An 11,878-nucleotide genomic window follows, 5' to 3' on the forward strand; every position below is an offset into this window, starting at 1 on the left:
AGCAGTTAGCATTTAGTTCCTAGGGTCTGATTCTCTGAAATTCTCTACATAAAAACTTGATATTGTAGCTTTTGTAATATACAGTATGTTTAATATTGCTTAATATTGTAAACATTTTGCCTTGTAGGGGAAAAAACTAGCCATGGTGGTACTTGACTGAAAGATAAACCCACTGGACATGCTACTGTACTCTCTTCTATATCAGTCTCATTCTGTCCAGTATCACACAGGACATAAAGCTTGTGAGCTGCAATCCTAGCCTTGTCCATCCTCCAGTAAGACCTTTGCTCAACAGAGTCCACTCTCTTTGTGTATTATTCACACACAGAATAGGCACATATTCCAGATTTTAATATGTCATTTTTAGTTGAAATCAATTTATATCATAAATTGGATTCATAATACAATTATAAAATGTTACTTTTTGTAAGGTCATATGGCCTTAAAAAGAATCCAGATTCAGGAATTTTTCATTAAACCCTTTGATGCAGGAGCAATATAGCAATGCTGCACATCATTTAAAGCTTAATGGCAACAGGCATTACTATATTAATTACTACAAACTTCAATCATTGATATGGTGTTTGTGATTGGATTTTAAAGGATTCATTCTCTGCTGACGCTAAGGAAACATAGGAATGCATATAACATTTGAGCCATCAGGTGGCGATCTAAATACACAAAATGGAAGGGCACCAACATTTTACATTTACATTTACATTTACACCAACAATATGGTATCTTCACAGTGAAGCCATTAATCTAAGCAAATATCTGCTACAGTCTGGTGAGATAAAGGCCATCAATATATTTTTTTATTTCTTCTGTTATATAGCCCACCACACCTATACCCCAGACAACTAGTTCTCTGTTGCCTTTGATGGAAATTCTTGTGTGGGATGGGTTTCGGACATGCACACACCATCGGGGGCCAGACTAGGACTTCTAGAAAACCGGACTAGAAATTAATTGCTTCTTTTTTCTTTTCTCTTTCACTACTTACTTTGCTCCTTATTGTTACTGTTGTTGTGTCCATTGTCGGCCATAGGATGGGATCCTCCTTTGAGTCTTGGTTCCTATCAAGGTTTCTTCTTCATGCTCTGTGGAGGTTTTCTTTGCCACTGTCACCCGTGGCTTGCTCACTGGGGGCTTGGACTCGCACATTTGTAAAGCTGCTTTGTAACAACAGCTTTTGTAAAAAGTGCCATATAAATAAAATTGACTTGACTTATATTTCTTTAACTTTTGAGAGACTTTCTTTTTTCTTCTACCAATGCTCTTTGTACTCTTGTTTCAGCTGCTTAACTTACTTTATAAATACACATACTTTAATCTCACTGATTCAGATGGCCTGGAAAGATTCATGACTGTTAGTACAGTGTAATGTTATTTTATTTAGGCTATTTACGTAGTACTTAGTCTGTTCATATGGTGTATTGTTTGTTAGATGTTATATACAACTGTCCTTGACTTTGTCTTATCTTGCTGTATATAGCCATATTTGTATCATGTGCTATTATATAACTTTCAAATTAGATTATTTTTATTATAGTGGACATTTTTAATGTTAATGACCATAAATTATGTGATTCTTTGATGATAGTTTGAGAACAACATTTCTGAACTATGGCCTGACTAACATTCATTGGGTGCTATTAAAAACAGCTGTCTTGTGGGACTCACCTCTTACATATCTCTTTAGAAAAAAATGTGTAGTTTATCAAAAATATAGCTGCCATTTTATCAACTTTGAATGCACTCATCCTCATTCTTAAACATACACACATGCACATTCTTTATGTTCCTGCTTCTTTGTTCTCTTTTCTCTTTATTCTTTAGCCTTCCCTTGTTTATATATATAGATTCACTCTAACTATGAGGTTTAAACACTACTACACATTAGAAGCAGGTACACATACACATGTGCACATGCAAACATTTACATTTATCATCATTATTATTATTATTATTATTATTATTATTATTATTATTATTATTATTATTTTGTCTTGATCACTTACATTTTTGTGTAAGTGGGAATGCTGGGGGCTATTGTGTAAATGAATGATTCTTTTTGGGATATAGTGGTTTATATACATGCACAAATGTTGGAAAATATTAATAATCATAGTAGCTCCATAGATGTTGTGGGTGGCAAGGCCTCAGGCCTGGAAATACCAAAAAAAGAAAGAAACACCTGCCTTGCACATACACTTACTAACCATTTTTGTTTAGGTACCCTTACCTTAGCGATGCATCTCAGACATGTACAGTGACAAACTGTAGCCCAAGGGAAGGCAATCAATCATTGGAAAGGGATGGTGTTACTGCAGGTTTTCATTTCAATCAGGCAGGAGCATATGTGAATCCACTTGTTTAATCAGTTGGTCCGAGTCTTCACACATTGCATTTCTGTACTTGTTGGACTCCTATTTGGTTATAGTGAAAACTTCCCACACGATTAAACAGTTTAATTGCCAATAGTGTGATGCATTCAACTTCTTGTTTTGATAGCTCACAACCACATTTTTAATATTCATATTAGTTATGTAGTGCAAGTTCTGCTTTAGGTTAAATAATACTGACTGTTAATGTTTATCTGGTGAAGTTATCTCAGGTGTTACGTTTATGTAGTTTGTGTCCACTGGGGTGTGTATGTGGGAGAGAAAGAATGTGAGAGAGAACAAAAATGTGTTGGAACAGCACTGGCTGCTGTGCCACTTTGAATCCTTGATCTCACAGAGCTGAAACCCTGCTGCTGAGCTGCATGGAAACATACTGCAGCTTCTCAGGTTACTACAGCAATCGATGTTGACCATAGTGATGGCATTGTGTTGCATGAAGGGTGTTGAGTATCGATGCATGGCCGATCACTATCGTAATCACTTCCCCTCATTACCTCTGCATGTCCATCTAACCCTTGAATAAAACATAGACTTGTAGCCAAGGGTAGTTGCTCCTAATAGCCAGATAAATTTGAAGAAAACGTATTCTGAAATTTTTTAAGGCTGGGAAGATTAGCTGAAACATATAAAGCTGTAGTGCCATGCTGAGGGTGTTAAGAATTACACACAGAAATGCAAATGTTTGAAAAATAAGTTTCCTCCATAGCCCACATAGATCTTTCACTGATCAATCCTAAGAGTAAACAGCAGAAACAAAACCGCCCCTAATCTCATCATGCAAAAGTCTTAAACAATTTTCCTAAAATCTGCTGAAATTACTTTGCAAATCCTACTCAGTTTAAAATAGCGTCTCACGTACAGCTTCACCTGTAAGTCATAAATCTGACACTGATCATTCTAGCTTGCCACACACAGAGACTCCAGGTGTCTAGCGCCAGAGGGAGGCTACGTTAGGGGGTGATCTTCTAGAACATCTGCTATAGGGTGGGATGCGGACCCCAGGCCTCAGGGTGAGATATATTAGGCAGCAAGTAAACAGCCTATTCTTGAAGATGATTTGGAAGCAGGAAAATTGCTAAGCATAAGGATCTGAATGATGAAGGGCCGAATTGTGATGGCTAGATGACTGGGTCAGGACAACCACTGAATTGGCGACAGGGTAATAGGTGCCCAAGGTACACTGATATGTGTGGGGAGCAAACGTTAGCTCATCTGCTCTAATTCCAGAGAAGCATTACTGTAGCACAAACTGCTGAAAAAATAAATGTTAACACAGTGTACCACAGCTTGCTGTGTGTGGGTCTGCATAGCCACAAAGTGCTCAGAGTGCCCATGCTGATTCCTGTACACCTACATTGGGCATATGAGCATCAAAACTGCACCATGGAGCTATAGAAGTAGGTGGCTTAGTCAGATGAATTACATTTTCTTTTACATCATGCAGATGGCCAGGTGCATGTATCACTTACCTAGGGAAGTTGCACTATAGGAGAAGTCAGCCCTGGATAGGCAGTGTGATGCTCTGGGAAATGTTCTGCTGCGATATCATGGGTCCTGGCTTTCATGTCAAAAATTGTTCAGGGATGGTTTGAGGAACATGACAAACACCTCAGGGTGTTGATTTGGGCTCCGAATTCACCAGATCTCATTTAGTTCAAGGGAAAAACAAGTCCGATCCACAGAGGCCAACTCAACTTACAGGACTTAAAAGATCTGCTTGCTACTGTCTTGGTGCCAGATACCACAGGACACTTTGAGGTTTCATGGAGTCCACACTACAATGGGAAAAAACTATTCTGGCGGCACAAAGGGGACCTACACAATATTACACATGGTTTTAATGCAGGAATGCTCATGTCCGAATACTCTTTATCAAATACTTTTAATATAATTGTCCATTCAAATTACTTTTTTTTTTTTTTTTTTTTTACAACTGGGAATAGGAGATTCTCTGTGCAAGTGGATTTTAAACGTTTGTGCAACACCCCTGAAAAGATTTAAGTTCAATTATTTTCTCTCCACTTCCTGAATATTAAGAATAGGATCACCCCAGGGATTTTTTAAGCCCACTGCTCTACTGTTGCTACATTAAATGACTGTCAAGTGTACAATGATTCAACTTTTATTATAAAATATGATGAGGACACTTCAGTAATTGATTTTTATCTCTTCTGAAGATAAAATAAGTACAAGAGATAGAGGATATTTGTTTTTTTTTTATTTCAGTAAGTGTATCTCACATACGAAGCACATTATAATACGCAGATGTATTAATTCACTGATTCTGAAATATCTTTTAAGAATTTTAAACAAAGCAGGACTGAGCAAAGAAACCCTGAGGAATGTTTATTGTTGTACCATAGAAATAATTTTAACATATGTATTAATCTGGTATAGGAATTTACATTGTTCTGGTTGGGTAAGCTCTGGACAGTTGTATGTACAGATTGTGTAGGTTAATGTTTTTATGTTTCTGAACAAACTCCATATTTTTTAATTCCATACTTTTAATACTTACAAGTGGCAAAATAAAAGATGAACTGAACCGTTATGGGTGATCATTGCACAAATGGCAAGCAATATAGGTATTTCACTGGTATCAAATAATGTCTTTGATGTTTCCTGATTTGGCCAAGTTAAAGAAAGTTAATATGTCTGCTTCAGTGGTTTAAGATATCCATCAAAATTAGTCTTTTCTGCACACAGAACATCACAGTAACCTCTTGAAGACAGCACTTGCAAAACTCAAAAGTTGCACATAAATATGTAGTAAATGGCCAGTGAAGGACATGAGCAAAGATGTTTGTTCCATTTTCTTCAAAGTATATAATTTATGGCTTACAAGTTGGTTTTAGTTTTTTGAACTAAATGTATAGTTTAAGACAGTGTCAGACTGTATGAAAGAGCTAGCAATGATCATAAAAAAGAAGAAGAAAAGACTTACAATTGCAGATAGGGGTGTGAAGTGACAGTCAGCACATCTGGTCATATTAATAATGCAAAACCCTTTAAATGGCAGTTTGTCACTTACTGAGTCCTGCATGCTGAAACCTACACCGACACTCAAGCTGCAGCCAGGGGACACTAGCAAACCAGAGAAACTCAAAGAGGGGAGGCATCAAAAAAAAATCCCCTTTTACACCAATGTTTTTTTTTTTTTTTTTGGGCCCAAATTAAACAAGGATCAACTCTTTAGGAATAAAGATAAACTCACAGTAAATTTGGGTTGCTCTATTAACTAGAGGTTATTTGCTTGCTAGCAACCCACTTGATTAATCAGACTACAAGCTATGTAGTTACCCAATTACCATTATAAAATATGTGGTTGGATACATGGGCTGTCAGTGTAAATCTGAGTATTAAGAACGGAACAAAAGCTAAAGAAAACACCATACTGAAAAAAGTATTATAAAAGGGTAGTGATGGCATAGGGATTGGGCCCATCTGAGGTCTTGTTACTTTGGAAAAGGCTTTTGCTAGCAATATGCAACAATCTAAAACAAACTTTGTTAACTTATGGTTAGAATTTTTCAACAAATAAACATATGCAAGCATCACAGTAATGGCGGACAAGAGTAAATACAAAAATTTATTTAGAAAGCAATTCGGTCAAAGCCTGTCCCCCACCCAAAAAAAGAAAACAATCTACCATCACAAAAAATGTGAAAAAAACCAAAACATCTATTTGCCAGTTATAAGGGGATTCCTCAGTACAACAATGACTGAATCGCCTCTCAAAAACATCTTGGATATGTAGCGATCTTTATTGACTGGTTTGGACTTCTTCTTGCCTTTGCCACTCTTGGGTACCTCGGTCCACATCTCCTTCACATTCTCCAGCACCATGTTACAATGCCTGCAACACAACACAGTCAGGAATTACTGTACATGATGATAGTATAATGCTATGCAAGCAAATCTTAAGGGCTTGTAAGACAAGTACATGCAATCTAACAAGAAAACTCCATCTTAAGTGTATTAGAGTGTCTGTCTAAAATGGAGAACGCAAGCATGCAATGAATTTAAAACTGCAAAGGTGTGTTGTGTGGTGAATCCGACAATTGATATGCATTAGGAAATTACTTTGACTTCATTTAGAAAATAGCCATTTCCACATTAGCTACTTAGTGAAAGCTAACTACCCATTTGACAACTTGATTCAGCTGCATATTTATTAGTCATTAACAAAATGTTTATCAAAACCATTATTGGAGTGGTAGAAATTACTTACAAGGAATAATACTTACAAGGAATGCACTTTTAGAAGACACTAAAGAGATACTTTCAAGAATGTGACAGGTTATCTTTTCCTGTTTTTTTAATGTCTATTAACAAGCAAAGGCTAGACACCCAAGTGCTAGTATTTTCTCATCCAGAAAATTCAGAAATGTAATCATCTTTCCAATTAACAGGAATATCTTCTTGTGTGCACCTCACAAAAAAATGCACCACTTTCTTGTATGCACCCTACAGCTTGCACAAAAACTTTACTCTCTGCACTGTAATGGGATACAATTAAAATTAAACTATAAATGTGATAAACTATAGGGATTTCAATCTGCATTGGGGAGGCATTTGTAAAGTCCAGGTTTATAAACGCAGGGTCGGATCTACAAACGTTAATTTAATTTGCATCATTCTTCTGAGGTAAATGTTGGTTGCCATCATCTGTGGTCAAACTGAAAAAGCTGGTGGTAATCAGCCATGAAATGTATGGACACTTAATAGTACATTTGTCCAGAGGTTCTTCAAAGTATTTTGACAATGTCAAATGTACTAAAGTTTATATCAAACAAAGTTAACTGTAGGTAATTATACACATAAATTATTAAAACTGCTAAAGTAGTTCAGTGATCAGTCAGAAACATGAAACAAGTACCTGTCGAAGGCCTTTACTCGGCCCAATAGTTTCTTATTATTGCGGCAGTTGATAAGGACCTGCGTGTTGTTTTTAACTGATTGGGTTAGCACAGAGAGGGGTCCAGTGTTGAACTCTTCCTCTTCCCGTTTCTGAAGCTCCTCTGGAGTCATCTCTGACTTGGGCTTGTTCAAGAGACTCCTAAAACAGTTTCATTAGGTGTACTTTAAGATTTAGCTTATTACGACTCGTATTACCAACACAGAACTCCGTTCAATACTAGCTAGCTTAGTAGTTATCACACTCCGCTAGCTCGCTACCTGACAAACAAGTAAACAGTACAAAAATACATAATAAAATCGTTTCATTTTATCAGTTGTAAAATGTAGTTACAATAGCCCGCTATATTGCCAACCTAGCTATCGCTAGTATGCCCATACTTTCGAGATTTCTTTTAAAACGGACTAAAACTAGCTAGCTAGCTTGGCTAGAACAAATGACCCAAACAATTAAATAGTTCATCATGATGTTAAACCACACTTAAGAATATTTAAAGTGAACAAGCACTAGACACCTATCTGAGCGTGAACGAGCTAGGTAGCGGTCAATTCAAAGTATCTAGTTGGTTCAAAACCTAGCCTAGCTAGTTGGGTATGGCTATTCGTTTTCTAAAGCTAGCTTGCATTTCGTCTTATTCCATGACTTTTACTTTCAATATATTATTTTATAATGCATCATATCTATAATTGTTTTTGACTAAAATATCGGTACACTTACATTTTATTTTTGTTGGGTCGAAAGAAAGAAAGAACGACGACAAAACCGTTAGCTACTTAATCAAGCTAACTAGTTTCACGCTTACAAAACGTTGTCTGACAACGCTTCCTTGTGTAATACCGCCTCAATAAAAAAATACTACTTCCGGGTCAGTCTCACTTGCTTGGTTACTAGTTTTTTTCATATAAATGACAGCATGTGCATGCTAACCTGAGCAGCCAATTTATTATTGCATTCATAGAGCTTTCTCATGTCTTAGTATACTTTTGATTAGCCTTGTGATTGTTATCCTGTGTGTGTACGTGTGTTCACCTGTTTTATCTGTTTGTTAATTTTTTTTCTTTGTTAACTCCTGTTAGCCTGTGTTAGAACTCGTGTTAGAACTCTTGTTAGTTTCTTGTTACACCTTTGCATACTCCATTTGTTAGTTTGCTCAGTTCTCTTTGATCATTGTTAGTTAGTCCTGTAAATACGACTTGGTTGTGTGTGTGTGTGTGTGTGTATATATATATATATCGCACTGTAAGTGGATTTTGTTCATGGTTATTGTTCGTGGTTATTGTCCATATATATATATATATATATATATATATATGGACAATAACCATGAACAAAATACAGACGATATATATATATATATATATATATATATATCTCGTCTGCTTTTTTTGCACTGGAAGTGGATTTTGTTCATGGTTATTGTCCGGGAATGAGTTTAGAATTGTATATTTCTTTTATAGTGTATGTAGATGTATTGTTTCTTTAGTTTGGTTTTTGTTTGCTGTTTTGGTACTGGCCTCTTCTGAAGTCCTGACCAGCTGTACGTTATACATTATGTAACATTTATTTCTTACCTTATCATTCTTGAGGAGTCATTCTTCATGACTCTTCCCTTTCTGATAACCTGTCAGTTTCTGACACCCTAGGCCTTTTTCAGTTTTCATACAGATCAAAACACATCCACGGATGATATAATCATATTGGTGGCACACACTGCACTTACCTACCCAGACAAAGGAAACATGTGAATGCTCTTTATTGATTACAACTTGGCATTCAGTACCATCATTCCCTCAAAACACACTGATCTTTAACTGAAGCTCTCTATTTGCAGCTGGATCTTCAACTTCCTGATAGGGTGTTCATAATCTGTCATACCTCCACACTGATCTTCACCACAGATGCACCTCAGGGCTTCATCTTACACTCCTTGTTCACTTTAGACTGTGCTGGCAAACACAGTTTCAATATCATCATTACATTTGCTGATGATAGGGATATACTGGTTCTCATGGACAAATGTGAAACAGATTACAAATAGGTGGTGAAGTCTCTAACCATTTGGTACCAGGACTACACCTTATCTCCCAGTGTCAGTAAAACTAAAGAGATGGATACATTTGAACAATAATCCTGCTTTTCCATATGGCAGCTATATATAACTAATAAACTAAACTTTCATGAACATACATCTGTAATCAGAATGTTAGCTACATTAATCCATCTGGGTTGAGGAGCATAATCAGTCAATACAAGTATAATGGAACAGTATTACAAAGATGCTCAAGGAATAAAGCCTACAGTAACATTTTACTGAAGTTAGGGTAATCCAATTAAGTAAATGCCACAGGCAGTGGTCAATACCAGTATGAGGCAGACAATGACAAATGGGAATTCCCAGAGAATGATCAGGAGCAGGAAAGTTCTGAGTTCAAAATCAAGCAGGCACTAATCAAACAATGGTATACATGGGGGGGGAAAGAGGCATACACCTGAAAAAAAGGAAGGTCCAAAAACAGCACAAACAACTCAGTAGGCCAACTTACTAAGAATACAGAACCTCACAATTCTGAAAAGAACTAAACAGGTATTTCTACATAATGGTAATGAGGAACAGGTGATAATGATTAGTACTGGGGAGTTGCAGATTGTAACTGAGTTCCTGGATTGGTGGAATCCAGTTTAAGGGTTTCAACATGACTGACTGAGGCAGCTTGTACAACATTTTGTACATGACCACAGACACAGAGTTATATGCATTGAGTTACTTGTAGGAATGCAGTTTCTCGTTAGTGTAAATGCTATGCTGGGTTTCTCAATCAAATAAGTAAAGACATGGCCAATCATCCTCTATATTATTATTACATCCCCTGTATTATTATCTACTAATACACTGTGTACACAATTTTTGAGAAAGAGAGTATTTTGACCATACAAAATAAACTTGAATGCTTATTAGATTTAAGCATATTAGGTGATGTGTGTTTCTGTAATGAGGGAGGGTGTGGCTTTGGCCTAAGGAGATCAATATCCTATATCAAGGTGTGCATAATTATTAGGCAACTTCTTTTCCTCAGGCTGTCAGGTTTTTGAACAGATGTTCAATGTAGAGTCAAATGCAGCATAAAATTTCAGTTTAACAGTGGTAATCCAAAGAGTAGTCAAATTTGGGCAAGGGTAGATTAGTAGAGGAACAGAGCAAACAGATCCAAAGGGCACAGGCAAGAGAATATAAAAACAGGCAGGTATACTAAATCTCCAAAATAGTTAACAAGAAAAACAAAAACAAAACTACAGCTCAGAAACAGAAGGCTGGCAAATGAGACTTTGCAACAACAGATAGAGACAATAGGATATATATATATATATATATATATATATATATATATATATATATATATATATATATATATTTAGAATACCACTAACTGGGACCGTACAGGAGGTTTATGGGATGTGTAGTCCGCAGTAGTCCGAGTTGCAGCAGAGGGTGTGACACAGGCAAAAAAGATAGATTTAACTGACTCTAAAAAGGCAAAACTTGTACAAAGTATTTCATAGAGATGCAGCACTCTTAAAATTGCTAAGATACTGGGTCATTATCACAGAACCATCAAATGTTTTGTTGCAAGAAACATGTTGAGAAAAAAAGACGCAAATTAACTGCCAAGGATTTGAGAAGAATCAAATGTGAAGTGACCAGGAAGTCATTATCCTCCAGCGCTGTCATAATCCAGAACTGCAACCTTCCTGGAATGTCCAGAAGTATAAAGTGTTCTGTACTCAGAGATATGGCCAAGGTAAGGAGGGCTGAAACCCGACCACCACTGAACAAGACACATAAAGTGAAATGTCAAGACCGGGCCAAGAAATATCAAGAAGACTGATGAAGACTGAAGGTTTCATGGACTGATGAGATCCACTTGGACTCAGACGCCAGCAAGATGGCATCTATTATTATTATTATTATTATTAATAAAGATCAGCTAGTTGGACCTTTTCAGGTTGAAGATAGACTCAAAATCAACTCTCACACCTACTGCCAGTTTTTAGAAGACACTTCAAGCAGTGGGACAGAAAAAAGTCTGCATCTTTCAAGAAGGCCATGATTTTTATGCAGGACAATGCTCCATTGCATGCATCGAAGTACTTCACTATGTGGCTTGCCAGTAAAGGCCTTAAAGATTAAAGAATCATGACACCTAACCTAAACCCTATTGAGAACTTGTGGTCCCTTTTTAAAGGAGAGTTTTCTGGTGAAGGAAAACAGTACAGCTCTCTGAACAGTGTCTGGGAACCTGTGGTTGCTGCTGCACAAAAAGTTGATAAGCAACAGATTAAGAAACTGACAGACTTTGTTATTGAAAAGAAGTGTGGCTATATTGGTCACTGATTTTTCAAAAGTTTTATTTATTTATTTTAAATGTGAGAAATGTTTATTTGTAAGTTTTGAGTTGTTTGTTTATTATTCTCACTTTAACAGATGAAAATAAACAAGTGAGTTGGGGAAAATCTTCATTTTTCATGGTTGCATAATAATTCCGCACACTAATACTTG

At 36.5% G+C, this 11,878-nt stretch overlaps 1 protein-coding gene across 1 annotated transcript; it reads right to left on the reverse strand.

The window, feature by feature from the left end:
- Positions 1 to 4,726: 4,726 nt before the first annotated feature.
- On the reverse strand, positions 4,727 to 8,157 carry snrpd2 (small nuclear ribonucleoprotein D2 polypeptide). The gene is made up of 3 exons (XM_026995511.2): positions 8,041 to 8,157; positions 7,285 to 7,464; positions 4,727 to 6,261 (listed from the first exon to the last, which is right to left on the reverse strand). Coding segments are annotated over exons 1-3 (357 nt in total). The 5' UTR covers positions 8,043 to 8,157; the 3' UTR covers positions 4,727 to 6,086.
- Positions 8,158 to 11,878: the final 3,721 nt, after the last annotated feature.

Source organism: Electrophorus electricus, chromosome 4 (genome assembly GCF_013358815.1).
Source record: "Electrophorus electricus isolate fEleEle1 chromosome 4, fEleEle1.pri, whole genome shotgun sequence".
Lineage (NCBI taxonomy): Eukaryota > Metazoa > Chordata > Actinopteri > Gymnotiformes > Gymnotidae > Electrophorus > Electrophorus electricus.

Coding starts and splice junctions, on each gene's coding strand:
- snrpd2 (XM_026995511.2), bottom strand. Junction 6,262..7,284: donor CGAGTAAAGGCCTTCGACAG/GTACTTGTTTCA, acceptor GTTGTGTTGCAG/GCATTGTAACATGGTGCTGG.